The 27,751-nt window shown below is 40.4% G+C and overlaps 3 protein-coding genes across 4 annotated transcripts in view; 1 reads left to right on the top strand and 2 right to left on the bottom strand.

The window, feature by feature from the left end:
• The window catches only part of bahd1 (bromo adjacent homology domain containing 1), a 46,488-nt gene extending 36,398 nt beyond the window's left edge, over positions 1–10,090 (bottom strand). Inside the window, exon 1 of the mRNA XM_019887214.1 lies at positions 9,774–10,090. The gene's annotated coding sequence lies outside the window, so the exon portion shown is untranslated. The remainder of the gene's footprint in view (positions 1–9,773) is intronic.
• Positions 10,091–14,871: 4,781 nt separating this feature from the next.
• On the bottom strand, positions 14,872–22,479 carry ivd (isovaleryl-CoA dehydrogenase). Of its 2 annotated transcripts, XM_019887277.1 has the most exons (13): positions 22,394–22,479; positions 22,158–22,298; positions 21,605–21,694; positions 21,446–21,497; positions 21,141–21,310; positions 20,963–21,056; positions 19,615–19,745; positions 19,421–19,517; positions 19,248–19,341; positions 19,070–19,151; positions 18,856–18,960; positions 18,422–18,494; positions 14,872–16,040 (listed from the first exon to the last, which is right to left on the bottom strand). In XM_019887277.1, the coding sequence occupies exons 2-13, from the start codon at positions 22,287–22,289 to the stop codon at positions 15,907–15,909; spliced, it is 1,254 nt and encodes a 417-aa protein (XP_019742836.1). In that variant the 5' UTR covers positions 22,290–22,298; positions 22,394–22,479; the 3' UTR covers positions 14,872–15,906. The 2 variants fall into 2 exon arrangements, with proteins under 2 accessions (XP_019742836.1, XP_019742835.1); XM_019887276.1 differs by having other exon boundaries at positions 22,158–22,436.
• A 533-nt stretch (positions 22,480–23,012) lies between these two features.
• itpka (inositol-trisphosphate 3-kinase A) overlaps positions 23,013–27,751 on the top strand; it is a 24,427-nt gene continuing 19,688 nt past the window's right edge. Inside the window, exon 1 of the mRNA XM_019887266.1 lies at positions 23,013–23,568. Within this exon, the coding sequence (XP_019742825.1) occupies positions 23,323–23,568 (246 nt within the window). The 5' untranslated portion in view covers positions 23,013–23,322. The remainder of the gene's footprint in view (positions 23,569–27,751) is intronic.

Genomic DNA, 27,751 nt, shown 5'->3' with positions numbered 1-27,751 from the left:
TTTTACACACACACACACACACACACACACACACACACACACACACACACACACACACACACACACACACACACACACACACACACACACACACACGCGTAAACAATCCCAGTTGTGTGTGATAAGTGAGAGACACCCAGGCTCCGTAAGGCCCCCTCATCCACTGCAGCTGTGAAGCAGCCAACAGCTGAGGCAGAGCGAGCCGTGGTTGTCGTTTCCTTCCCGCCGGGCTTGCCTTCTCTTCTTCTGGCTTTCCACAAAGCAGACCTGTAATTTTCACAGCTGTGTCTTCGGCGCTGCGCCAGAGAGAGGCAGGCAAAGAAAGGATGAGGAGAGCGGGAGGGGTAATGGCTAATGGCTTTGAGAGGCTCCAGAACAGCTTTCCACATCCTGAGCCACCGAAGGTTCCCAATTCGTTCAAATCCAGAAACTGAGCAGGAGTAAGGTGCCGTATTAAAGCCACCTTTTAACTAACCAAACGACCGTAACTTCTAAAACACAAGGTGCACCTGATTTAAAGCTGCAACAGCTAAATTTGCCCATAAAAATAAATATGTACACATATGGGTCTCCACGTAAAACATGACATATTCGCAAAGAAATGTGTCCCACACATCCTACCAGAGCACATCTGCAATAGGAGAACTTAGTTTAAATTATTGATTTCCAACCATGGGGCCGCGGGCCATGCCATGAAAGGAAAAAAAATCCTTTAAAGTACTTCCAGTTTATTTATTATCCGAGACTGAAAAATATTTTATTTTGAAAATGGACCAAATTCTCTCCGCTACATCCATCTGTGACTGACTCTTGACGCAAATCAAGTTGTTTCACCCGCTAATAAATCCACAAGCAAAATGAGTCAAACAAACAGTCGTACTTGGAAAGTTTCTTCAAATGTGTTTAAAGTGTATGGGAAGAATAGAACAATTAAAACAACTTTTTGTTTTCCATGTGACTATGTCTACATTTCAAATTGTCAACTACCATGAATGAGTCTGGAATGTCTATTTGCAACAAAAGTTGGTAATGTACTATTGTACACACTGGTTCTGCAAAGATCAGTGACGAAACAGTTTTTTTACACCAACAAAGGTATACTGTCTTCTTTTTCTTGGATAGATTGTACTGAATTGAATGTGTCCGAAGGTGGAAACAGGGCTCAAACTACCTAACATTAAAACAAGAACAATGTCTTGGCATTTGCACAGCCACAGAGGATAATCCGGCTTTATTACCAAGTACAAACTATAGCTCATGGTGTATCTTTGTGCTAGTTGGAACCTTTAGGCCTTAAGATTGTCATGTCGGCTCACGTTATGCAGAGTGTTGAATTCATTCAAGTGGGGGCAGACGCTGAGATCGGGGGATGCAGTGCCATCACAGCAAAAGACATTAATTAATGAGCAAATGGGTTATAAAATATGTTATTTTATGAAATTTAAGTTCATGGATCATAAAACGAAACGAAAAAAATATATTTGGAGGCATCTTGTGTGTTTTTTTTTTTTTTATGGCTGCGGTGATCATGGATCTTTAACATGTTTTATTTCGGGAACCCATAATAGAGGAAAATCATCGGTTTTCGACAGGTGGTAAATGATTTTGTTGGAAAAATCTGTCAATAATCTTTTATGTGCCGTTTATTATATCTCTTGATAAATAAGCGTTCTAGTGTTTGGTCCATGCAAGTTTTTTTTTTTTTTTTTGGTGTAGAACAAATCACGTTTTTATTTGCATTGTAACACTTAGTGAGATGTCAACCTGGGCGAAAATTTGATTTGAAGTTATGGTATTTAATATTAAATGAAATTGATGCAACATAGCTCAAAAGACAATTAACAGTTTCACCCACATTATTGGAGCCTGACTTTTATTGTACATCATAAACAAACGGAGGAAGCGGTGGGATGCATTGTGGTCGTCTACGACCAAGCATTGCGTTTCCTTAGTCTGACTTCCTGTTCCTCTCTATCTTATTCAAACAGCCTAGAGGGCGTGGCTTGCATCGACACATTTTTCCCAGCGGCCTGTGGGGCACAAATGATGGTGGACTACAAACTCTGTCAAACAAAAAGTGTCCATGCAAATGAGAAAACGACGATTACTCTAGCGCAGTAAGCGAGTAGCTTCTTGGTTGAGGCCCAACAAGATTAACGAAATGGAGTGGCCTGCCCAATGTCCAGACCTTAATTCAATGGAGTACTTGTGAAGTGACAAAAACAAATGCGATTATGGCAAAACCAATACAGGCCCAGAAAGTGTGAAATGTAGTTAAATTTTTTTCTTGGCTGGAAGAGCAGTTCACGGGGGCCAGAAGTAGGTGGACTCCGCGCAACACAGATAGAAAGCATTTTCCAGAAATAGTGGTGATACAACTAATGTGCTGCGTTAGTTCAGCAAAGCGGAACCTTAACTTCATGAGGATCATAGATCCTATCCCGGCCAACTTTTGGCAAGAGGAGGGATATACCCGATTGCTAACAACACTTCACACTTACAATCCCATTTCATAAAACTCACCCTAGGTGGTCGCATTATTAAAGTTTAAAAAGTAAGTGAAGGATATATTTATTGTACATGATCACTGTACTTGTTAAGGACCTCATTTACAATCTCTTATTCACCAAGTGCAGTGGGATGTAATGCAAAGTAGGGATGCAACAACAATCTGATAAAAATCGATGAAAATCAAGAATTGAAAGTGCTGGCAATGAATGTCATTATCATATTTGTGGTGTCGCCTGAGTGTTACGGCAGTCACCCGCTCCGATGCTGCGTACTGTAGGGCAGAGTGCAGAGCAGCGGACGCTCTGGAGCCATGACGTTTGCATTCAAAAACTAATACAGATGCAGAATGTGGGTGATGTAAGCAGTGTTGCTAAATGATTGTACCCTGATTAACCAATCACAATCAAGTGCTGACGCATTGAATGTGAGCAATGACTGCATGAAGGGACGTATGGCGGAGGAGGTATGGCTCCAAAAGTGCTCATTTTTGATCAAACATTTATATTTATGATTATGCCAGCCAAATAAACTTGCTCTCAATAGAATTTTAAGTGTTACAAGTGACAATAGTCAAACCTATTTTGAATATCATGATAATGAACTCTGAGGAATTTTATTTTCAATTTCAGGCAGCCCATGTGCGCACTCCAACTGCAAATGGCTAATGAATATTCAATATGACATTTCATTGGTCTACTGTGATATGTTCAGTAATTGTATGTTGATCAATGGCTTTCCAAAAAAAAAAAAAAATATTCACCTGTAGCTTGTTCTTTGCAGCCTGCGGCCAACTCGAGACAGGCCCGTGTGCTGTGAAGCGTCCCCTCATATTTTGCTTAGCACTGCACGGGCGTGCAAGAAACCAAACAAACAAGCATGCATTTTCTGACATGTTATAGACCAAACCAGTCACTGAATTATAACACACGTAGGCGCATTTTCTGCCCTGTCAATTTGAAATAATGTCCCGCTTTGGTATAAAAAGGGGATGGAAATTTGCATTTTTTTTTTCAATTATCTGATTCATTAATTAATCCAAATAAATTAACAGATTAATCAATGATTAATATCATCATTATTGAGCAGCTCTAAAATTGAAAAATGTGCAGCTAATACATGTGATCAGTATCAGAATCGGCAGCATAAAACCTGACCGTATAAACAATTTAGAGGCTTTGATTAACCTAAGAAGCATGTGTTTTCAGAATATAGGAGGAAGCCGGAGTTCCCCCCCACACACACACACAAACATGTGGAGGACATACAACCTCAACTCGGGAGGCCAAAGCAGAGATTCAAACCCAAAATTTCAGAACTGCAAGGCACGCATGCTAACCACGAATTACTTTCAAAGAAGTGAGTTGCTGCATTTTTCTTTATGTCTTGTCTGGGAATAAATTGTATAGTAATCCAAATGTATTTGTCTACAGCTATTTTAAAGATTTGAAGCTTGAAATAGTTTTCAAACTGTATTATTGCGAATTCAAAGGGGGAAGAAAAAATCAGCTACGGAGGTAAAAACATCAAATTTTCAGTTTGAACATGGGGCGTGTGACACCGAGAAGATTTAAAGACAAAAAAAGGGGTTGTGCCACTGCACTTTACGGGCAAGTTGATGAACAATGGCTCATTCATGCAGGGTGGCATGTTGTTTTCACTTTCTGAACTGTTTGTTTGCCATTCAGGCGAGACAACAATGGCCCACTGATGTTTAAACTGCTCTCTTGTGTGCATGCATCATCTGGGTTACATTCTCTATTATTCTACTGTCTTCCATCACATGTGGCTTGTGTGAGAGCAGGAAGTGTGTGTGCGCCTCCGTCGGGACAGCGCGTTCGGGTGACAGCAGGCACGTGAAGCAGCAGCCCGCCCGCCCGCCCGTCCGTCCCTCCCCCGTCTAATGGCCACAACAGGACGCTTCTTGGGAAATAATGGGATTACGAGAAGGATTGATCTCCAGCTTTATAGCTCACATGTGGCCGCTGCGAGCCAGCCCGGCACGCCATGACAAGCCTGTCAAGGACGGACCACAAAGCTGAAGTGCCATTGGCAGGCTTTTGTGTGCACAATGGGTTTTACACACAGCATTTAGACAACAGAACTGGCCAGGCTGCTTGCATATGTAATATGTCGTGTATGAAACCTTATTTGTGTCCAGCTGAACATCCTCTCACAGAACAAACGCAGGCGTTTCAATTTGCTTTGCGACTTGAGACTTATTTCTCCGCCACAATTTAATTTTTTTCTCTGAAACACAACCTGCAAAATGCGGCCCATCAAATCAAAATATATCTGAAAGAGCCATTCAAATTTAACAGTGACATGCTCTCAATGGAGCCTCCAATGTGACCAACAAATAAAATGACTACAACAACAACAAAAAAAAAAAAAACGTGTCGTAAACATGAAATCCAGAAGCCACACTTTACAATAACTGAATCGACCATGTTTTGAGTGACACAGTGGTGACAACTACATTATATGTTGATTATTTTGTAAACATTAAACACTAAACACACTAGTCAAACATACATTAGTCAACACCAAAATTCTTTATTATCAGACTCCCCACTTGTTCTATTTTCATTTAATTGCTACAAAGTTTGTCAACCGATTGATGATTTAAAAAAAAAAAAAAAATCAGTACATCCAGGGTATTGCTTTTGATAATTTTTCCCAGTTTTCCCACTATTCCACATTTTCCACCACCCCCCAAAAAATCTCCATTTGAGCAAAACAGACATTTGTCAAAAAAGTTATCAATTTTTCCCGTTCGGGCTTCCAACAATCCATCTATTTTCCATTTTCTAAGAATTGTGACATTCTCAAAAAAAATGTTTTTCACAATAAAATTCCCCAATTTAAAAGACGTTCCACCTATTTTCTTCCTCATCCAAATGGTATAGACAACGATTCAACCAGCTCAAACTATAGTAATTTAGAAAATCTCCAAAATTTCAAAATAAAACTCCAAAATGAAGAGACTTTTACCAATTTAACTCCTACTTCTAAATTTCTTGACCGATTAAAACAATTCCAACTTGGACCTTGTCCTTTCACATTTCTTATTGACGAAGACCATTCGAAATTCAACATGTTCAGTTTATCAAAGCCATTTGGGGAACTATTACCATTTCAAAATTTTCTAAATTAAAAACTCAAATTACTTCAACTTCCAGTTATGTCCAGGCTGTATATAATTTAGAGAAGGTGTGTCACAGTGATTTTTGATCAGGCCACATTGCAGTTATGGTTTCCCTTGGAGGGTCATTATGATTTAAAACCTGGATAAATGTTTGATCACCTGATGACATCACTTTTACACAACAAATCGATAGATAACTAGTTTTGAAATCAGGAGCCAGTAAATTGTTTGTTCAACTGTCCATCCATCCATCCATTTTGTGGATGGATGGAGGCAGCACGGTGACCGTCTGGTTTGCACGTCCGCCTCACAGTGCAGAGGTGCAGGGTTCGATTCCGGCTCCAGCCTTCCTGTGTGCAGTTTGCATGTTCTCCCCGTGCCTGCGTGGGATTTCTCCGGGTACTCCGGCTTCCTTCCACATTCCAAAAACGTGCATGGCAAGTTGATTGGGCTCTCCAAATTGTCCCTCAGTGTGATTGTGAGCGTGAATGGTTGTTCGTCTCTGTGTCCATCCCTCCATCCATTTTGTGGATGGAGGGATGGACACAGAGACGTCCATCCATCCATTTTGTGGATGGATGGACACAGAGACGAACAACCATTCACGCTCACAATCACACTGAGGGACAATTTGGAGAGCCCAATCAACTTGCCATGCACGTTTTTGGAATGTGGAAGGAAGCCGGAGTACCCGGAGAAATCCCACGCAGGCACGGGGAGAACATGCAAACTGCACACAGGAAGGCTGGAGCCGGAATCGAACCCTGCACCTCTGCACTGTGAGGCGGACGTGCAAACCAGACGGTCACCGTGCTGCCTTCTTCAGGTCAAGTCAAATCAAGTTAAGACAGCTTTATTGTTAAATTTGCTCTATGTACAACACACAACACAGATGAAATTTCTTTCCTCTCGACTATGTTTCAGTTTATTTTGATGGCTAGATTTGTAACCCAAAAAAAAAAAATCTCACGGTATCTCATATGTTAATGTTGTGAACTGAAGACAATTTGCAAGAAACATGAAGACAACAGACATGATTTGCCTTTGCGGGCCACATAAAATGATGTCGCGGGCAAGATCGGACTGGGCCAGCCTGAAATAATAATGGAAAGATGACTGTGACGTGCCCACCACTGGTATAACGAGTACTATATTTCATTTGCAGACGTTGTTCTGTGCATTGAATGACCTGCTTTTGACATTCCAAATTATTTTGCAGCTCTTATAACAGCACAACATGTGGAGAGCAAGAATGCAGCCGTAGGAATTGCATATCTGCCTTCATTTCTGGGTTTGTGCTTTCAGTGCCACCTTCATCAATTCCGTCCAATAGGAGCACCAATTGTAACACAAATCGTTGTGTTTAAAAAATACAGTTCACTCCCAGTGTGAATACAAACCGCACCAAACAACAACAACAAAAAAAATTGGTCCATTTTGTTCTGGACCCAACAATCAAACCAAAACAACTTTACTTGTGTGAATACACGAAACATGAAAGAAAATTGCAATTTCAGTTCCTCATTAAATGTGACGAATGGGCTCCAACAAATAGCAAGCGAGCTACCTGCAGCGAATGAAAGCTGACCAAACCGTCAGAATCGGTCAAGTGTTTTTATAGTTTGTCAATTCTGAGGCATTGCACATACAACAAAAATAACACATTGCATTACGTGTTTAAGTGGATGGCAATAGGACAATTACAATGTCAGTAGTCATATAAATACAATACAAGTAACGACCTCGTGCCTACTTTCAAAGTAATTACCAAGTTAAAACAGGCGAGAGCATTTGATCTCGCCCACCCTGCGATTCTACAAATACAGACTCAGAGGAACTGTTGTGAAAAGCACCAAAACATTGCACCCACAATTTCTCAGAATATTTAAGAATAAATATTTTATCAATGCATGATCCATCAATCTCTTTTCGATGGCGCTTGTCCTCCTCAGTGTCCTAACTGAGCAGTGAATATTTATGTGTTTGCATCGTGGGGAGGAAGGTGGAGCGCATGAAGAGATTTGAGCGGAGATTTGTACCTTGGGCTGCAACGTTTTGCAGATGTGCTCACCACTTGTTGACCATGCTGCCTTTGATGCATCATAGTTTTTATGAAATGTAATAAGGCCCTTCAAGACTGACATCTGAGGATTTAAAAGGCACCTGTTAGAAAAAAGGTTCCTCACCCTTTCTGTAAAAGCTAACAGAGCTTTAAAGGGCATTTTTATTGTGTCGAGATAAGTATCACAGGAGTTAACCTGTTTTAATGACTGTATGACAGTTAATATTAAAATGTCAACTAAACCACGTCTGTACATCTATTTCAAGTTTTACAAAGCCAACTCTGGTGGCTCTAGATTGAACAAATTCAATTTCCAAAACGTTTTTTTGGGGGGGGGGGGGGGGGGTGAATATGGCAGCATCCCAAAAAGACTTTATAGGCCACTCCACTTAATATACTGTAGAAACATCGCCCCCACACCCCAAAAAAAGCAACTACAACAAAAAAATAAAAATAAAATGCATGTTAAGTTCATTGAAGACTAAATTGTTCATAGGTGCGAGCCTGACATGCTTGTTGGCCTGCAGGTGACTGGTAACCAGTGTACCACCTCTCTCACCCTGATGCGATTGGGATAAGCCTCAGTTCACCTGTGACTTTTACGAAGACAAGCCCTACAGAAAGAAAACGGATGGGTGGGTGGTCGCACAGCAGATATTCCCACACCAAAATGTGGGAAATGTGACAGTGTCTTGTCACTAGGGTTTCATCCTTTAAACACTAATTTCACCACATTTTTGTCTCCGGACAAACCACAAACACTTGCCATGAAACCCCAAAATTCATGTTTTATGATAAATTAGTGTAGCACGTGGCAGGAATGGACTCCAGCTGTAACTTTGTTTCTGATGAGGACTGATCGGAACAGGGACTGAACGGAGGCTAATTAAAACTTTGGAGACATCCACAATCATGAACTGATTGTTAAATGAATACCCTCCACACAGTGTCAATTAAAACAGAAATGTCATTTTCCTAGCAAAGGCAGAATTACTGATGACACTGGACCTCATTAGATGTGCATCAGAAAGTGACATTTCCTGAACCCTTAAATAGTGTTTATTTCCCAAGCTGACATAGCATATTATAGGTAAATTTTGACCTTGGTCAAACATTTCCAAATAATAATTGTCTATGTTAAATTATGAACTACAGATCTTTTCAAAATGTATTAAATGCCTGTCTGACACTAATGATTAATCCTTAATCAATATTCAGGGAAAAGTCAAAGCGTCTCTTTTCGTTTTATCCACCCATGACCCTTCAAAGACTAACGAGTGCATATTTCGGTGAGAACCTTTGCAAATGTGGTGGAACATAGAAAATTCTCATGGCTGTTTCAAGCTCCCCTTCCAACATTGTTACTGCTGTCCATTAAAAAAAATACAAACATTTATGGAATGTATAGTTTCAAGATTGCGACTATTTCTCTTGATTTAACACACATTGGTAAATCTAAAATCCACTTTAGTAGACACAGTCAAATTTGACTTGGAACAGCCTCAGTGTACACAAACAGTGTCGCACTTGCACACACGAAGGACATTTTTAAATATTTACATTGTGATGTGTTTTAGGTTACTTTTGCAAAAGTAATCACCTTTCAGCATGAAAGAATGACATTTAGAATATTTTCTATTATGTCAAACGGGTCAAGATGTACCTTACAACACGAAGGACAATTAACCAAAAGGTTCCTCAAGTGTTTGCATTCAAAAAGAAACTAAAACAGCATTGAGGCTCCGTTTAAAAACATTCTTAACAGCAAAACCCATCAGCTCTCGTCCTGAGCGGAGACTCGAACTTGACGCAAAGCTGTCAAACATACACTACTAAGAGTGACATTTTCAACCCCGCGGACACTCACCCGAAGCACTTTGATTAAATAAACAAACAAGAGAGCACAAGGGATGCAACTAAAAGAAACAAACTGTTTTGGAAGAAAAAAAAGTTGCTAGCTACGCGGGTCGCTACATCGGCGTGTAGCTCGGCGCACTACCCCGGGCTGCTCGCATCGTTTTCGGACACTTTGACGTTGACGGCTCGGTGTCTTACCTCTGAAGCAAAAGCACTTCTTTGTAGAAAGAAAAGTCTTCCAGTAGGGGCAAGGAGAGGAATGTGTCAGGTGTACGCTTCCCGTGCACGGCCGCTCATGTTCACTTAAAGCTCCTTTCAGACAACTCCGAACGGCCAAAGCTCCGGTCGTTACACTTCCGACAGCTAATCCGAGTGGATGGCGCACACACACGGCGGCGGCGTGGGGCTTAGAGTCGAGCAGTCGCTGTGTGTCGTCTCCAGCGTGAAGAAAAAAGAGAAAAAAGTACGGCTCACTTGTGCGTGTTTTTACATAACAGCATCATCCGCTTTTTATGTTGACGCATCACGAAGAGAAAACATGGAGTTTCTTAAAGGGCCACACGGACGGACGACACCTTGCCCGGGCCATCATACATTCATTCACATGTACAATATACTTACATTTGAATAGTAAGAGTGCACATTGTTACTGTAGGAGTCATTCCACAACTGGACGATAATTTAGGCTCCAGCGTTGTGTTATCTTAATAGCGCAGTCATTCACGATATGTGGGTTTTTTGTTTGTTTGTTTGTTTGTTTGTTTGTTTGTTTTTTTGTTTTTTTGCCCTGTAGATTCTCAATCATTCATGTCATGGTAATTAGCAAAGGTTGAATCAAGACTACTGGACATTTTCTTTGTTTTTAATTTGTTGTGCTTTCTGCTCGTTTACCTCAGACGTTTAAATATGACTTGGGAAACTATGGTATACTTGAAAAAAAATAGCCTAGTATTAGGTTAGCAACACGGTGAAGACTGTTTAGCACATCCACCTCACAGTGCAAAGGAGCAGGGTTCGATTCCGGCTCCAGCCTTCCTGTGTGGAGTTTGCATGTTCTGCCCGTGCCTGCGTGAGTTTTCTCCGGGTACTCCCACATTCCAAAAACATGCATGGCAGGTTAATGGAACACTCTAAATTGTCCCTAGGTGTGAATGTGACGGAGAATGGTTCTTTGTCTATGTGTGCCCTGCAATTGACTGTTAACCAGTTCAGCGTGCACCCCGCCTGCTGCCCAAAGACAGCTGGGATCGGCTGCTGCACACCCACAACCTTTGTGAGGCTAAGCGGAATAGAAAATGGATGGATGTTCAGCCAATAACATGTCATGTTCAACACTTTATATTGGTCAATAATAATCAACTTGTAAAAATATCTGGACTGACCGATTGTATCAATTTTTGAAGAAAAAAAAATGAAATTGACGACATTTGGACAAAAGATCTTCCTACGTGATGCCAGCGGCATGTTTATGCATTTCATGCATGGATAATTTGAAATTTAATTTGAGGGGGGCCTTCAATTGTGTAATGATCTGCACATGATAGCTTTACACATCATTCACATCATCATCTGCTTTCAAAGCATTGGTTCGGTTCTGCTGCATTGTCAGGAAGGGTTCCACAAGTTTCCATGTGTTGTGTGCACAAAAGGCTCAAGATACTTTGCAGGGGAAAGATAATAAAGTCACTGAGGCAACAGTGCTCAAGGAACACCCCTCATTTGGTACACTTGCACACTAACGATGTATCAAATATTTACAAAGTTAATTGACAAATTGACACTGTCAGATGTCCTAATTTCACAGAATGTACGGTAAATGTAAACACTTTTGATGGGGTGCAGTTCCAGAACCTCAGTAATTAAAACCTCTATGACCTCAATGATGTCACATGCAGTCAATGTCCATTGTGACGTACCAGGTACTGTATTATACAAAGCAGGATTGCAGTGACACAGTTGTTCACAATAGGTGCTCTTGTAAATGCGAGATGATGAACAGATCTACAGACCACTATCTGTTTTCTGTCTGGACAGCATGAGCAACAACAACAACAACCTATTAGCAAAAACAGACATGACAGTAAGGAACACCATCAAGCCAATTTTTATTCAAAAGCACTTCAAATCATTGTTGTCAAGATGCAATTGTGTAATGAATGGTTTGAGCGGTTGAAATGACAGCCATTGCTATTATCTTGTTGTCATGCCTATAACTATTTCCTTGTGTATCCTCTGTCGAAACGAGCAAGGAGGACATTTCGATAGATTATTTTGTCTCTGACAGTCAAAATGTTTCCCAATGACCTACCCAATGAGGGCTTGATTGGAATTGTGTTTTTCAGGACTTGTCAGCAAATAGAGGTGCCTGCCCAGTCATTAAGGGTTCAGACAAAAGTGTCGAACTTCAATTGGACAGCGATTTTAAATTGGACCAGCAAATTGGTTGCATTCTTAAATTTAAATCCAGCTTCTTTCATCTTCAGCAGCTGGCTAAACTAAAACCTCTCCTTTCTCAAGAGCACTTTGAAAAAGTAATTCATGCCTTTGTCACATCCCGGCTGGATTACTGTAATGCACTTTACTTTGGAGTAAGCCAATCCTCCATTAAGCGTCTTCAGTTGGTCCAGAATGCTGCTGCTCGCCACTTGACTGGTACTCGTAAGAGGGAGCACATAACTCCTACTCTGGCATCCCTTCAATGGCTCCCTATACATTTGAGAGTTCTTTTTAACATCCCATTATTTGTTTTCATATCTTTAAATGGCCTCGACCCACTTTAGCTCTCTGAGCTCCTGCGCCCCTACGTACTTACCCAGTACCTCAGGTCTGCAGACGAGATATTATTAACAGTACCAAGAACTAAGCGGAGGCTCAGAGGGGATCGAGCCTTTCCCGTTGCTGGTCCCTCTCTTTGGAATGAACTCCCACTGAACGTTAGTCAAACCCCCTTGCTGTTCATCTTTAAAAGTGGTCTTAAAACTCATTTGTATTTTTTGGCTTTAAATCTGCATAAGACTTGATTTTTTTGTGTTTTCTACTGTCTTTTGATTAATTTATTGTTTTATCATTTGTGTGATTTTTGCTCCATGTACACCACTTTGTATACAGTGGTGGTTGTTTTAAAGTGCTCTATAAATACAGTTGAGTTGAGGAGTAATATTTTTTACGTAAGCCAATTTGATTTTCGACAAATTGTGACACCACAAAAAGGCTCATTTCTATAACATTTTCAGGATAACACCCTTTCCTTGGACACAACTAGTATTTTGGAAACAGGTTTGCATTATGACCAATGGCTGATAAAGGGCTCACTGGCTTTTAAAGTACCAATTAAGGGACACTTATAAATAAATATATGGTATAATTTTGTATAATAATACAATTCTTGCGTGTGGTTGTTTAAAATATCACATTAGGTCAAGTTATCATGGTATGCCGCACTACTTGGTCATATCTAATTTTAGCTGCAGCTATATTTGAGTCATTTGATGGTTATCTGGCTCACTGCCTCATATCACTTCAATAGCGAACTTACATGTATTTCAGCACAAATGTTTGAGTAGTAATAAAGTCAATGCTAAAGCTCCTTGAAAAGAAAAGAGCCAAAAGAATTTTTTATTATTGGCTCCACCGGCTTCATTCATCTGGAAAATCTTTGAAATTCTTCAGTGGAGGAAAAGCCAAACAACTTTTTCTTTTTGGAGTGTTGATCCATGAATTCCCATCATTGTCATTTTCGTAATGCCTTCAGGAGATAAGCGAAAGAGCAGACTCTTTCGTTCAGCCTGGTCCAAAAGGGGGCCGGAAAAACCGAATTGATGTAATGGTAAATAACACTTACTTAGGTACTGATTTCATTGGTCACATCTCAAGTTTTTACATAGGCCACCTCTATTCGTCAAACATATCACTCCTGTAAAATGTTTAGACTCATTTCATTAATGTGATAAGGAAAACAATGATCGGTCTATACCTGCATGACTGGCCAGGGCCAAAAAAATAATTCATTTCTCTGAGAAACTTAACTCTTATTTTTCATTAAAATCCCATTTCACTTCGGAAGTAACAGCTTTGTTCTTCTTTTCATGAATGAAAAATCATTTTAAAATAGATCCGTGAACATAGTTCAAGCTTCTTTCATGAGTGCATTCAGTTCACAGAGTCAAAAAAATGGGTAGCGGAAAACCGTTTTCAGTCTTCAGTGATTATTTTTGTAATTGGAGAAAGGTACCTCGCCCTAACAGGTGGTGGTCATGTGACATGTCATTTTCCCCTCCTGTCATATTTGCAAGCTGTCAGGCAAAGCAGGAAAAAAGCACAAGTGTAGTTACATTATTCATGGCCACGTTCCATTTTGGGTGCAAGCTACCTTAGCTTCATGGCTTTCAGCAGCACTTAATGGAATGGAGCCCTTGTTAATGTGACTGGGGGGAAAATAAACATCGAATTGGAAGGGGTTTTATGCTGCGGAGCACCAGAGCCTCATAGTGGAAAAAAAAAATGGGCCACTCACACACACACACACACACACACACACCCCAAACTATAGCATTAATATCATCTTGGACAATGCACACAACATATACTTGGTGGGCACAAGTTATGAACATTATTACAATTTGCATTTTGTACACATTTAATATTGAAAATACCTTGAATGTGTCAGAATTTAACCATTTTCTCCATTTCGTGTCCGTGATAATGCATAGTAATAAGTAAGTGAACAGGTAATTTTGAACATTTAAGAGGATTTTACTGAGGAACCTTGGTTCCTTGATGCTGTTGACCTCCAAGGTTATTCATATGTTCCAGGCTAGAATTATCACAATTATAAACCCATTTTTAACTGAGCAATGTGTTTTAATATTGCAACATTTACATAAAATTTAAACATTCTTAACTGTCATACCAGACAGAGAAGCTAACCGCAGTAAAGAACAACTAAAATAAAGAAAAATACTCATCCTGACAAACACATTATGGAGAAGGAACAGGAAAGTGTTTGCAGACTGATTTTGTAAGCACGTTGCATTTAATAGGTATTATATACATACTGTATGCTTCGTAAAATTAATGTATGGATTTGGTATTTAATGAATTGTATTGGTCATACTGCACTATGGCTTCACGTTTCCTCTTTGCCATCACTTAAAAATCCTACAAAAGAGCCAAAAGGAAAAAAATAAAAAAGCAAAACATATGTTTTGTGCTAACATCTCACGCGACATCATGGATGATGTCCCTCTGAATTTTTATCCTTTAGTTTTTCTGTTGTACCACTTTACTGGCACTCCACTGCTTTTTATTATGCTTTTATTATACTATAATTATACTCATGCATAGTTACTTTTTACACCACTGAGGATTTTGTTGCATGCTTAATTACACTATACAACTGTTTGTCATGGGTCAGCCGTACACAAAAACTAACACACGTGAACAATGTTTTTTACTGCACAGAAAATTGTTCACACATCATATAAATCAACACATATTCAAATCCAAGAGCATTGGAGAGAAGACAAAACATTTGACAGAGCTTGATCGCTACAATGCAAGATTAAAATCATTTTACCTCTTTTAAAACATGACTTCAATATTGTTTACTAACAAAAGAAGCCCAACGAGCAGTTTGAGAGTGTGCTGAATTGTTTTATCAACAGTGCCCAATCATGAGTGGTTATGATAGCAACGAAAACCTGGAAAGCTGGACAAGAGTCAATATTGATCATTACAGTTTGATTTTAGCGTCAGGACTTGGCGCCACGTGCCCTGGAACGACACCAAAAGCTCAATCAGACCCCTACGTATACTCGATAATCACCTGAGTGCTATTTCACTCTCACCGTACTGTAACAGGAAGAATTTTAACTTAAAAACCGTAAAAGGACAACATGATTAATTTGACACATTATTGCCACGCACCGAGCAGAGGTAGTGAACATACTGGAATTATGTGTGTTTGCAAAATCTGGTTCGTTTAGCCGGGAGGTTCTGGAATTGAAATGAAGCCAGACATTCACGTGAAGTGAAAAAGACTTTCAAATGCTAATTGAATTTTAATTGCACAAATGATTTGTTGTAACAGCGACATTTTCACAACTCTATGACTGGTATTTAAGTCAATCAAGTTATTGCTTGATATGAGAAAAATAGAACAAGAACAGAGACACCCAAACATAATGTAGGTCAGCGGCAGGGATGAGTCAAGGCCTTGGGGGTGTGAAGAAGTGTTTCTGGTGGACAAAAATTGCACTTTTGCTCACTTCGTCGAGCGCTTCTCTCCTTTTCTCTCTTTCTCTTTCTCTCTCTCTCTCTCTCTCTCTCTCTCTCACTTGAACATGGCATTGAAGGATCGTCCGATAATAAGGCGGCGGATTTCACTCGTGCCAGCGCCAATTTCATACAGCTTTGCGTCCCGCAGGTAACGTCCCATGGGGTAGTCGTTGATGTAGCCGTTACCACCTGCCGATAAAACAGTGACGCTGATGCAGCTGAAAAATGTGGCCTTGCTCCATGGCAGGGCAGCAATTCAATGAAACGGTGTGTAACAACAGAGCCACAGATGGGAGTATTTCTCACATTGGGAAACAAAGTTCATTTAATCATTGCATTGCCTGCATTAGCTTGTTTGTTTGTTAGCATGCTACTGCACAGTACTAGCCTGACTCAGATCACCTCAGTTTGGAGCAGTCTGTTTTCTACTTCAAAATGGATTCTGGGTCACCGTTGTAAAGAAGTTTTGGCATTTTTTAATTTTTTGTTTGTGCCCTCACTGACTCCAAACCTTCACCCGACTATTTAAGGGGGAAAGGAGCCAAGCCCTGCCACAAAGAAAATCCGCAAAAAAACGACATCCAACCAAAAACTATTATCATTACCTATAGATGCCACAAGGTGGCAGCAAAGCATATTTTCTGTGAGACAAGGCTATAGTCTGACTAAATGAAATTTCTCCTCTCAATTCAACATAGCTGCTTGTCACCAAACAACTATTTATTTGTTGCAATTTGCTTTGGCCTGAGAACACAAAAACAGCAAACAGGTGTGTTTCTTCACCAAAAACAGAGGACGGGTTACGTCCCCAAAATCTGCAAACAGGCAAATGCCGAAATATGCCTGTTTCATTGTATGAACTGCCTTAGCTCCTAAGATCAGATGTTCTCCGAGTAGCATGGTAGTCAACTTCAAAATACAGTCGGCAGGAACATATGAAAACCAAGCCACATTGAACGCATCATGGAGCCTATCGAGCTGATTTTGGTTAAAAAGGTAGTGTACACCCTGGACTGGTGTCCAGCAAATCAAATAATTGATCAAAAATTATAAAAATACTGCAATGTTTACAGTTTTGTATAATACGTGTACAGGCACTCCCCGATTTACGAACATTCGTGTTACGAACAACGGTACATACGAACATTTTTGCGGGTACAGGTATGTCGAAAAATGTTCTCGGACAGAGATGCTGTAAGTTAGATTTTGTATTGCGCGCCTTTTTCCGAGTACTGTAGTACTTCTTTCCGCCGCTAATACCGACGTGAGGCGCTGTGAGAGGAGGAGGAGGAGGAGGAGGAAACGCCTGTCCCCATGAAGAAGTTTGAGACGGAACTCTTGGCCGACGGGGTTTTCGCTCATAGATAAAGCCATCGCACTCTTCGAGCAGCAAGACCCAAATATTGAACGTTGCACAAAGGTTGCAAATCAAATGAATGATGCCATACAGTGCTACTGCATCATTTATGATGAGAAAAAGAAGAAAACTCTGCAATCGTCGTTAGATCGCTTCTTTCGGCCAGTTTCTACTACACCCTCCAAGGAAGATACTTGTCAACCCTCATCTTCTTCTTCTGGACCCTCAACTTCTTCCTTCATTGATGTTACGGAGGAGGAAGTAAATCTTGAAGCCCATTCCAGCAGCGACGAAGACCCTCTCGGCCCCATGATATAAAATCCTCCTCTTCCTTCTCCTCCCCCTCCATCATCTCCTTAAGCCTTCGAGTACATCTTCCAAAAGTAAGTTAAACTTCATTTTATTATCCTTATATAAACCTTAAACATACTTATATAAGCCTTAAACATACATTGCATACAAAATATAGCACTGAAGCAACTTACGAACGAATTCAGCTAACAAACGATCCTTCGGAACGTATCTCGTTCGTTAGCTGGGGAGCGTCTGTATTACATTTCAATGTCTTGGTTAAAAACTGCCCCACACCAACTTTTGTCTCCTGTGTGCTTTGTTTTGATTTGTATGGCAGCTCTTTAGAGAGCAAACAAATTAGGTCTGAATTTATTGCACCCTCTGCTGGTTGTGCCAACTACTAAACTCTATGATGAGTCTTCTGCAGCAAAATAAAAAACACAAAACCTCGTTGATATGAAGGTTAAATCAATTAAATTCACCATGAACAGATTAAAAGATCAGGTACAACTCTTGCTTGCACGCGGCTGAAGCTGTGAACGTACATGGCATTATGTGGAGGGTTGTCAGCGCTCTACACACTGCCTTAAATGTCACAACGTACTACTAACACACAAAGTGCAGCACTATCATTTAAGTTGTTGTGAAGCCTTGGCCTCTCTTCCATTTATTTATTTAACGATGACTAAAAACGTCAGCGGTGAAATGTCACGTTCATTCTTCACCCACCTCTTGTGTTTTGTGTGAAGAAAAACATCTCCCTCTCCTCCAGTTTAAGTTTGTCATACATTCATGCGCAAAATATTTGTAAAATATTTTATTCGAGTAACCCCTTCGTAGTCGGTCACAATTCACACACTCCACAAATACAGAATGATTCCTTGATTGTTAATGAAAAAGCAGAGGTCTTATGACTCACCCAAACATTGAATGCCATCTAGCGCGACCTTGGTGGCGTTCTCAGCGCAGTACAAAATGACTCCGGCACAGTCCTGCCATGGCAACACAAAGCAACAATCATTGTCACTTCTGCTGCAGATTACTCACATGGGCATAATTACAGGAAAATGAGTTCAGGAGGTTGTTTCACGGTATTAAACAGGTTGCCAAAAAAGCTTGCAATATGTCAATGTTATTATTTATCAAATATTGACAAATGTTGGTTTCAGGGGCCACATAAAATGATGGAGCGGGCTGGGTTTGGCCTTCGTGTAAACAGTAATTCACATGTTTGTATATTTGTAGTTTTCATTGATGTAGAACTCTCGATTCCATTACTTTGTGCAGGGGTACCAAATATTGTAGATGACGAGTGTACAAACGTTCCAAAAGAAGTATGAAAGGCTGACTGACCATGGCACTGAAGTGTCCTTTGTCACAGGCCCGGGCGACGTTGTACAAATATTGCCGAGAGGAGCTCAACCTGGTGTACATGTCAGCCATCTTGCCTTGCATCAGCTGTTGGGAGAAAATATTGGGTTTATTTCATTCAAAGACAGATTCAAACAAATTACGTGATCAACTGAAGTGTTTTCTTCCTTCCAGATAAAGACAAAAATGCATCAACCTGGAAGTGTCCAATCTTCTCTCCAAAAGCTTCTCTGACGTGTAGGTAGGGAACTGCAGAGTCCAAAACGGACTGCATGATGCTGAACAGAAGTAATTCTGTTAAATGCATGTAGATTTCATCGATATATTAATGCACAACATCAAATTCATTTAGGTTTCACCAATCAAGTACCGACCCAACAGGTCCAGCTGAAAGTACCAGCCTCTCCAGATCCAGACCGCTCATCATCACGTAAACTCCTTTGTTCAATGGCCCCAGGATGTTCTTCTCTAAAAAATAACATGCATGATTAAAAAAACAGAATCTTTGTTCTCTCTCCTATACAGCATATGCTTCTTGGACGCACACCTGGGACTTTGCAGTCCTCAAAGATCAGCTCACAAGTGTTGGACCCTCTCATGCCCAGTTTGTCCAGCTTTTGTGCTGTGGAGAAACCTGGCATCCCCTACAGGACAGAACCACATGGAAGTGTGAGGACCACCACAGCATCGGTGATTGCATCAAAAATACTGGTTGCACTTAATAAACGTGGTCTGACTCACCTTCTCAACAATGAAAGCAGTGATGCCTCTCTGGTAGGCCTCTGGGTCTGTCTTGGCGTATACAATGAGGACGTCGGCATCTGGTCCGTTTGTGATCCAAAACTTGTTACCGTTCAGAATATAGTAGTCACCTGGGGTACAATAAATTTTAGAGATAAGCAGTTGTCATACAATGAAGGAGTGAAAAGTGCACCAGTGTGCCAATGTGGGTATCCTTTCCCACAGGCGATGGTTTCACAGTAAATAGGTGTTCTGTAAAAAAAAAAAAATTATTGGAAAAACAATCGTTATTAACTAGATTTCCCCAATTCAGAAGAAATTTCCGTGACAGACAGGTGGATACAGTCCACAAAAAAAAAAAAAAAATCTGTGATATAGCGGGCCTTGATATAGCACACAGACTTAAGTGGAATCTCGAACATCAAATACTCTTGAAGTCGCACAATTGAAAAGTAGTTCGAAACAATTTCAACTTTAAGTTGCACTAGCGTCATGTATGACAAAAGATGTCTGCAGTTTAACAAGCATGACAATGGTTCATTCTTGGTATAGATAGATAGATAGATAGATAGATAGATGACAAAAGATGTCTGCAGTTTAACAAGCATGACAATGGTTCATTCTTGGTATAGATAGATAGATAGATAGATAGATGGATAGATAGATGGATAGATAGATTTTTTTTTTTTTTTGGCAACACAAGACCGCGCATAAAATGCCACGAGAAGTAACTCAATGCAAGTATTAGAAGGATGAACTCTACATGTTTAGTTTTTTCTTTGGGATTTTTTACAGCATTTCAATGTATGGCAGAGGGTTGTCAAATAAAAAGACTTACTTTTAAAGCAGCTAACTTTGTTTTTATGTGATTCAGTTATTTCTACATGTACTCAACATGAATGAGAATGTTAAAAAGTGAGGCAGTGTGTTGAATTTAGGACTACAGTTGTGCGTTACAACGATATAAATTGTCAATCTAAACTGTTTATTCTATGAGTTAATTCTATATTGTTTATATCGTACATCATTTTTTTAGTTAATGGACAATGTGAACATACCTTAATCAATATCAAAATGACAAAGAGACGCTTGCACCAGATTTAGCAGAAAGATCATTTCAAAAATTTTAAAATCTGTAGTCTATCGTTACATTTCCCCCAACGCTACTGAGGGAACGCTGTAATTTGTTTCCCTGCACTCAGTAATATGCATTGGCCAATCGGGATTTCTCTTTTTCCATTCAAAGCTCAGCACAATGAGCCAACAGTATTATGATGAAAACAACATTTGTTGGAGAAAAATTGAGTTTCCTTTGAAATGTCAAAGATTCGACCCTGAGCAAACTTACCTTGCTTCTTCGCCTTGAGTTTCATGGACACGACATCAGAGCCAGCGTTTGGCTCACTCATGGCTAAAGCGCCTACATGCTCTCCTGTCAGTAACTGCAAATAAACCGCAAATTTCAGATGAACATTAACTTTCTTTTGTGAAGCCATTCTTTAACCAGTGTGCACCCGTGTACGGACCTTTGGCATGTACTTCTCTTTCTGCTTCTCGGTGGCGTGGCGCACCATCTGATTGACGCACAGGTTGGAGTGAGCGCCGTAGCTGAGAGCTATGGCCGCTGACACGCGAGAGACTTCCTCCATAACAATGACGTGGTCTAGGTAGCCCAATCCAGTGCCTCCGTATTCCACTGGAAGACACACAGAGAGGAAAAAGTCAAGAAAGAATAAACGTAAACAAACGAACAAAAAAATACCCAATGAAGTTCCCTTCATGGTAAATTTTATAAAAACTATTAAAAGAAGTTGAATAATAATTGATGAACCTGGTGCAGTTATCCCAAGCAGCCCCATCGCTCCCATGTCTTTCCAGAATTCCTGGCAACACAACACAATAAACTAATCGCAGCGTGCCAACAAGTTGTGTCGTTATGCTCAGTATCATCGCTCCAATATTCATACACTCTAAAAGCACTGAAACTCACCCGCATTCCAGCAAACTCATTCTTCTTGTCTATCTCGTCGGCATGGGGTGCAAGTTTTTCTGCACAGAATTTACGAACGCTTTGCCTGAGCTGTGCAAGACAAAGGAAAAAAAACACTGACTTGTGACAATTTGGCAAAAATTATTAAGAAACCACATTTTCTCATTTTGTCCCTTTATTTCAACAGCAGAGGACCACACAAGGTGGTATGGTGTCAAATTAAAAGAATGTGTTTCCAGATTTTACATTAGGTTAAGTGTACACATGCATCCTACAAGACAATAGTGTATAAAACAAAAAATAAGACTTTCAGAGATAACACTGGTCAATATTTTTTAAGCAGAGATGCAAATAAAATACAAATTAGCAACAGCGTTGTGCTATGTCGGCTATTTCCAAAGTATGTAATGTTACTGTAGTTAGCTGTTATGTAATCTTGTCACGCGGACCGTCTCCTATTGCCAATATAACAAGACGCAAAATGTTAAAAGTAGCCAATTCTCTGCAGCAAAATTGCGCATTTGGTGGCGCTACCTTAACCCGTGTGGCTAACCTGGATCTGTTCGTCTGTCAGCCCGTTCACCACATCGTCCACGGGGATGGCAGGTCCAGCGCATCCTCGCCGAGACACGAAGGGCACCAACAGCTTCGAACCGAGGCGGAGAGATTTTCTGACAGCAAACATGGCGTTCCCCTTCGATGAGTGAACGGATGGAGAGGATTAAACGCGAGCGTCCACGGAGAGAACTCGAGAGAAGCGTTCTATTGCCGGAACACTGGAGGTCTTACTTTTGCAACTGTAGGGCAAACCTCAGTTGACGAAGCTTTTCTTCTACGCCACGTATAGACGCGTGGCTAAATGTGAGATCATATATTATTGCCATCTATAGGATGGCGTGGGTATATGTCGAAATTATTTATTAACAAAACAATACAGTACAATGAATCTTGGATTGTTACTAATATCCGTAATAACGGCGTGACTACATTTTAAAAATAGGAATAATAAAACCTCATATTTGGCACAATTACTAGAAGAGAGAATTACCGTTTATGAATAAAGTACCTAACTATTATTTATGAATTTATGTAATCAAAAATGTATTAATTCACTGTTAATAAAACTATGTTTGTAAAAATCACGACCATATGTATTGTCTATGTATTTTATGAAACAATGAAATAAAACAGGAGAATATATAATTTTATCAAAAGTAACTACTTTACATATTTAGCATATACAGGACTGTATTCATTTGGTATTTTTATGATTTGTTTGTATTAATTTATTTGGATCAAAATAAGTGTGACTAAAGACAGAATTCCTCATTATTTAATTACAAAAAAAGTTTGCTCGCCCGCACTGTACATAATTTTGGATTGAGTGCGCAGGCGTGAACCACATGAACGCGGTTCGTGCACCAGCACACAACTCAGCGGAGATGACTCTTGCACAGAAGCAACGAGGAAGTGTGGGTTGAACTGTTTGAATACTGAAAAAGCTTCCTCACAAGCGTGAAGCTCCTGAAGGCAGCACGAGCCTCGAAGTCTTTGTCTTGCTCTGCGACGACGCGTTCAATGTTACCCAAAAGAGTGTAGGAACTCCAATGATTCGGGTCTGACTTTTTTTTTTTTTTGACAAGCGCTTCCTACAGAGTTGCGATGAACTCCCACAGTGTGTCGAGCGAATTGAACCGGCGAGCGCGTTCGGAAGTGTGATGGACGCACATCGAGTACCACAAGTGACCATCACCCCGGATGGGGGCGGCTTCTCGCGGGAGATGAAGCAGGAGGACTGGGAGGAAGGCGAAGCGGTGGACGGGAGCCTGCGGAGGAAGCTGTCCACCTCCTCCGTCTCCTCCACCGGCTCCTCTGCGGTGGAATCAGAGGATGACCTGCTGAGCGACAACGAGAGCAAAAGTAAAGGCATCATCACTCTGGAGCCCCTGGTGGACAGCGGAGAGGTGGGTGCACCATTACAGAAAATAGAGCAGGGTGAAACCGCATCAATAATCACAGAAAATCCATCCATCCATTTTCTGAACCGCTTTGTCCTCACGAGGGTCGCGGGCGATTTGGAGCCCATTCAACCTGTCTTTGGGCAGTTCACCCTGAACTGGTATATGCAAATCTATATATCATACCTGAACTGGTATATACATATTTATCAATTGATCATCGATATGTGACCCAGTCTCCTGGGTCAACACAACTGAGCCAACCTTGGTAACCCAATCTGCACAAAATCCACAGTTATCTACTAGCGAGAGGGTTGGGAAAATAACCCAGTATTTTTTTTTTTTTTGTGGGGAGATAATTAGCCACATTCAGGCAAATGTAATGAAACTTCCCAAGTGTGGGAATTTTCTTATTTACAATGTCAGCTCTTGATATGTAGATAAAGTTCTCTTTACAATATATCTTTCTTTCTTTCCTTTGGTTCTATCGTGGCCACGTTTGGCCAGTTAAAATGCCTGAAAGCCAATTTTTTTTTTCAATTCTATGTTCTCAATTGTATTAAATGATATAATGTGTGGGAAATGAGTGACATTTCAAATGTAACATTTCATTTCTTTATTTTTTTTTACTTCATGTTTTCTACCAGATGTTTACATTTAAATGAGTCGAGACAATTCGCTATTCATGGTTGAGTTTGGTCCCAAGCCCCGGTGAATAGCAACTATGCACCATACTATTAGAAATACAGTATAGGAAGAATATATGTACTAAAAATGCATAGAAATGTCACTTTTTTAGGTGTATTTTACAACATGTGCATTGCCGCGAATAAAACTAGACTCTGAAAGGTTACAACAACAACAACAAAAATATGGATAGTTATACTATTGACAAGAACTGATGTCAGTGGAAAAACGTTATGCCATTAAAAGTAAAAAATAAATAAATAAATAAAAAACAGGAAAAACCAGAAAAATAATAGACTATGCTAAAATTTGCCACATAAAATTGAATGAGGTGTAAAACTGAACAAGGCCAGAGGATGAAAGAGTTTGGGAGTCAACGTTTCGTCTTCAATTAGGCTTTGAACTACCGGTATTTATATTGGCAAGTACAAATTGAATGTTATTTGCGAATCTTTGCTCTGCAGGTTTTAGTCCCTTACCTCTGCGAATAACGAGAGTTGACTCTGCAGAAGTCACCAAAAAGTTGAGGCAAGCAAGGCTACGTCAAATGATGTGGAAAGCTGGATCTGGCCTTAATGATGACCCCTTCAATTAAAACCTAAATAAAATGCATGTACAGTACATATCTCAGTCTATTTTAACGTTACCAAAGTCTTCCAAAGGAGGTAGATGGCCCACCTTTGAGACTTTCCCATTGGGATTTTCCTGTTGGAGAATCATTCTACACATGTCGATTGATGTGGCTTAATTTCATTCCACGCATCAATCAATTGAAAGCAAAAGTGCAAATGAATTGAATGAGATCCTCGACCCGCTCCGCTGTCCTTTGGTACAATTACCCACACGACAGAACACTTAAGCGGTGAGGCCAAAGCCAGCATAATTGCAGCACATAAACAGCAGTTAGCAAACAACATCCTCCCAAAGGATCTCTTTCAGACAATTAACACGGGGCCCATTATACTGTGATAAATGTCTGTTTGTCTGCTTGATTTTAAAGTGCCATCAAATGTCAACTTAAGTACTTTAGCAAAGGCGTCATCGCGGGAAAGAAGCCACTTCTACATTTCTGCGGTTTTACACCACTGTCCTGTCCTCTGCTTATGTAAGTTTTGTCTTGTTTTAGGTCATCATAATGACATATTGGGCAAATCTCGCGACGTTGTTTGTTTCCTTCCTATTACAAAAGATAATCGTCTGGCCATGTCATTAAGCAGACCAATGAAATTAGGTTATCTCTGCCTCGACTTATCAAAGGCTTCCATCACCGTAACGAGCTTTGCAGTGCTCACGAACTGAAACAAGTTTTGTTGACCACGGGGCACCTTTTGACAAGAGCCCTTTGTCACAATAAGGTCCAACCATAACCTTTAATGCTTTTTGAAAATACAATGCAACAATACAACACTGGTCCACAATTTAATACTTTTTTTTCAGAGATGCATGCAAATCTTTCTACATTATTTTATTTATTTTTTGGGTGTTTCCGAATAAGCCCTCGGTTTTTCTCTAGCACATGAGGTTTTAATAATAATAAATAATAGTAATAATAATAATATGTAATATAGGTAGGTTCAGCGTGCTTTTTTTCTGAAATGTCATTGCTATAATTTACCTCATATGCTGAAATGCTTTTATAGGTCAAACTTACACGTTAAAATAAAAAATTAAAAATCACAAAATCCTGTGGCAGAAAAAAAATTGGAGACTTTTTTTTTTAAATCGGTGTCAAACATATGTTGAGTGACACTGACACATAAAGCCATCTCTGATTCAACGTTGCTGTTGACCAGTTGTACTTTCTTTGAATTTAATTCACTTAGAGTTTGGGCTTTGGAAAGCTTTTACATGTTACATCACAAAAAAAAAAAAAAAAAACATGACCAAAACTACAGCCACACATCTTTGAAATGAATCATAATCCCACTGAATCAAACTAAATCGTTACATTTGAAAACGTACGGTACTGTTTTTGAGTTATATCGGACACTATTGACTCGGTATGTATCGAATCATCAACATGGTCAGGAGGGCTAGTTCTGTCCTGGGCTGCTCCCAAGACACTCTGGAGGAGGTGGGCAACAGGAGGATGCTAGCTAAGCTAAAAGCTATGATGGACAGTCCCTCCCACCCCCACCAGCCCGCCCTGACAGAACTAGGTAGCTCCTTCAGCCAGAGACTGTTACACCCGCGCTGCAAGAAGGAGAGATACCGCCGCTCGTTCCAACCGACTGCTGTCAGGCTGCTGAATAAAAAAATAAAATGATGTGAAAAACAATTGTAACTAGCACAGCCACCTTATCTCTATCTGTGAATGCAAACACTTTGTTTTTCTCCTTTCTTATTTCTACCCACAATCTTGCTGCTGGAGACTGTAAATTTCCCCAGTGTGGGACAAATAAAGGATATGTTATTTATTGGAGACATGCACACTCCGACAATGCATACTTGCAAATTAACGTTCCGTGTTAAGCAATCGCTCTGTCTGTATTCAGGAATGCATCCGTCATTCATCATCACAGTTAATGGTGACTGTTTTTAAGGTTTTTTTTTCTTTTGGGTCCACTCTGGATTACTTCTTTTTACGCTTCAGTGACAGCAGGCAATGTTGTTTGGCTGAATTCTCCCTCCCTCAACGTTCCTCTCCACATCACATTACATTTCCATCACTTGTCATCAAAGGTAACAGCAGTTTACTTTTTGTAACGCTCGCATGACTGAAAAGTATATTCAACCGTGATGACGCCACAACACGAACACTAGAACAGGTTTTTGTTTTCTATTACGATCCCGCTGGGACCGTCGAGCCTTTTAAAGTTTCAATGTTGCTCTGTCCCTCCTTAGACACATACTGCAGGTGTTGTGGGAGCGGCCTCAAGTTAAACACAGGCGAAAGTTTCAATGTTGCTCTGTCCCTCCTTAGACACACATACTGCAGGTGTTGCGGGAGCGGCCTCAAGTTAAACACAGGCCGAGGGTGTCTGTGTGTATATGTTAATCTTCTTGGTCGAAGAACATTTTTGTTTGTCGATGCTTCTCAGTCAGACCTGACGTGCTTTTATTGAGCACAATTTGCGAGACACAATGGCCACAAAGGGTTTGCATTTCTCTCACGATAGTACGAGAATTGCAAAGCTGACTGTGCTCATAGACACTGCGGTGCTTCGTCTTCTTTAGGTCAACACTGTCACCGTTAAACGTTACTCTTTCACTCGTCCTCCTCGCTTCTTCATTAAAAGGTCTGCGCTTGTCATTTTCTCTTCAACATCGTCAATACAAATGACCCGAAAGGAGCGCACATTCACACGGGTTTCACCATTCCTAGAGAATATAGAACTATCGCTTCAAAGGAAAATGTTTTCATCGCCTGATCGGATTGGAGCGACAGTGTTTAGTGCCCTTCTCCGCCCACACACACACACACACACACACACACTCACACACACACACATACACATCCTCAATTCACCCACAGCCACCCCACCACCCACACGGACCCACG

Source organism: Hippocampus comes, unplaced genomic scaffold (genome assembly GCF_001891065.2).
Source record: "Hippocampus comes isolate QL1 unplaced genomic scaffold, H_comes_QL1_v1.1 scaffold176, whole genome shotgun sequence".
Classification (NCBI taxonomy): Eukaryota; Metazoa; Chordata; class Actinopteri; order Syngnathiformes; family Syngnathidae; genus Hippocampus; species Hippocampus comes.
This window is presented reverse-complemented; position numbering and strand designations above follow the sequence as displayed.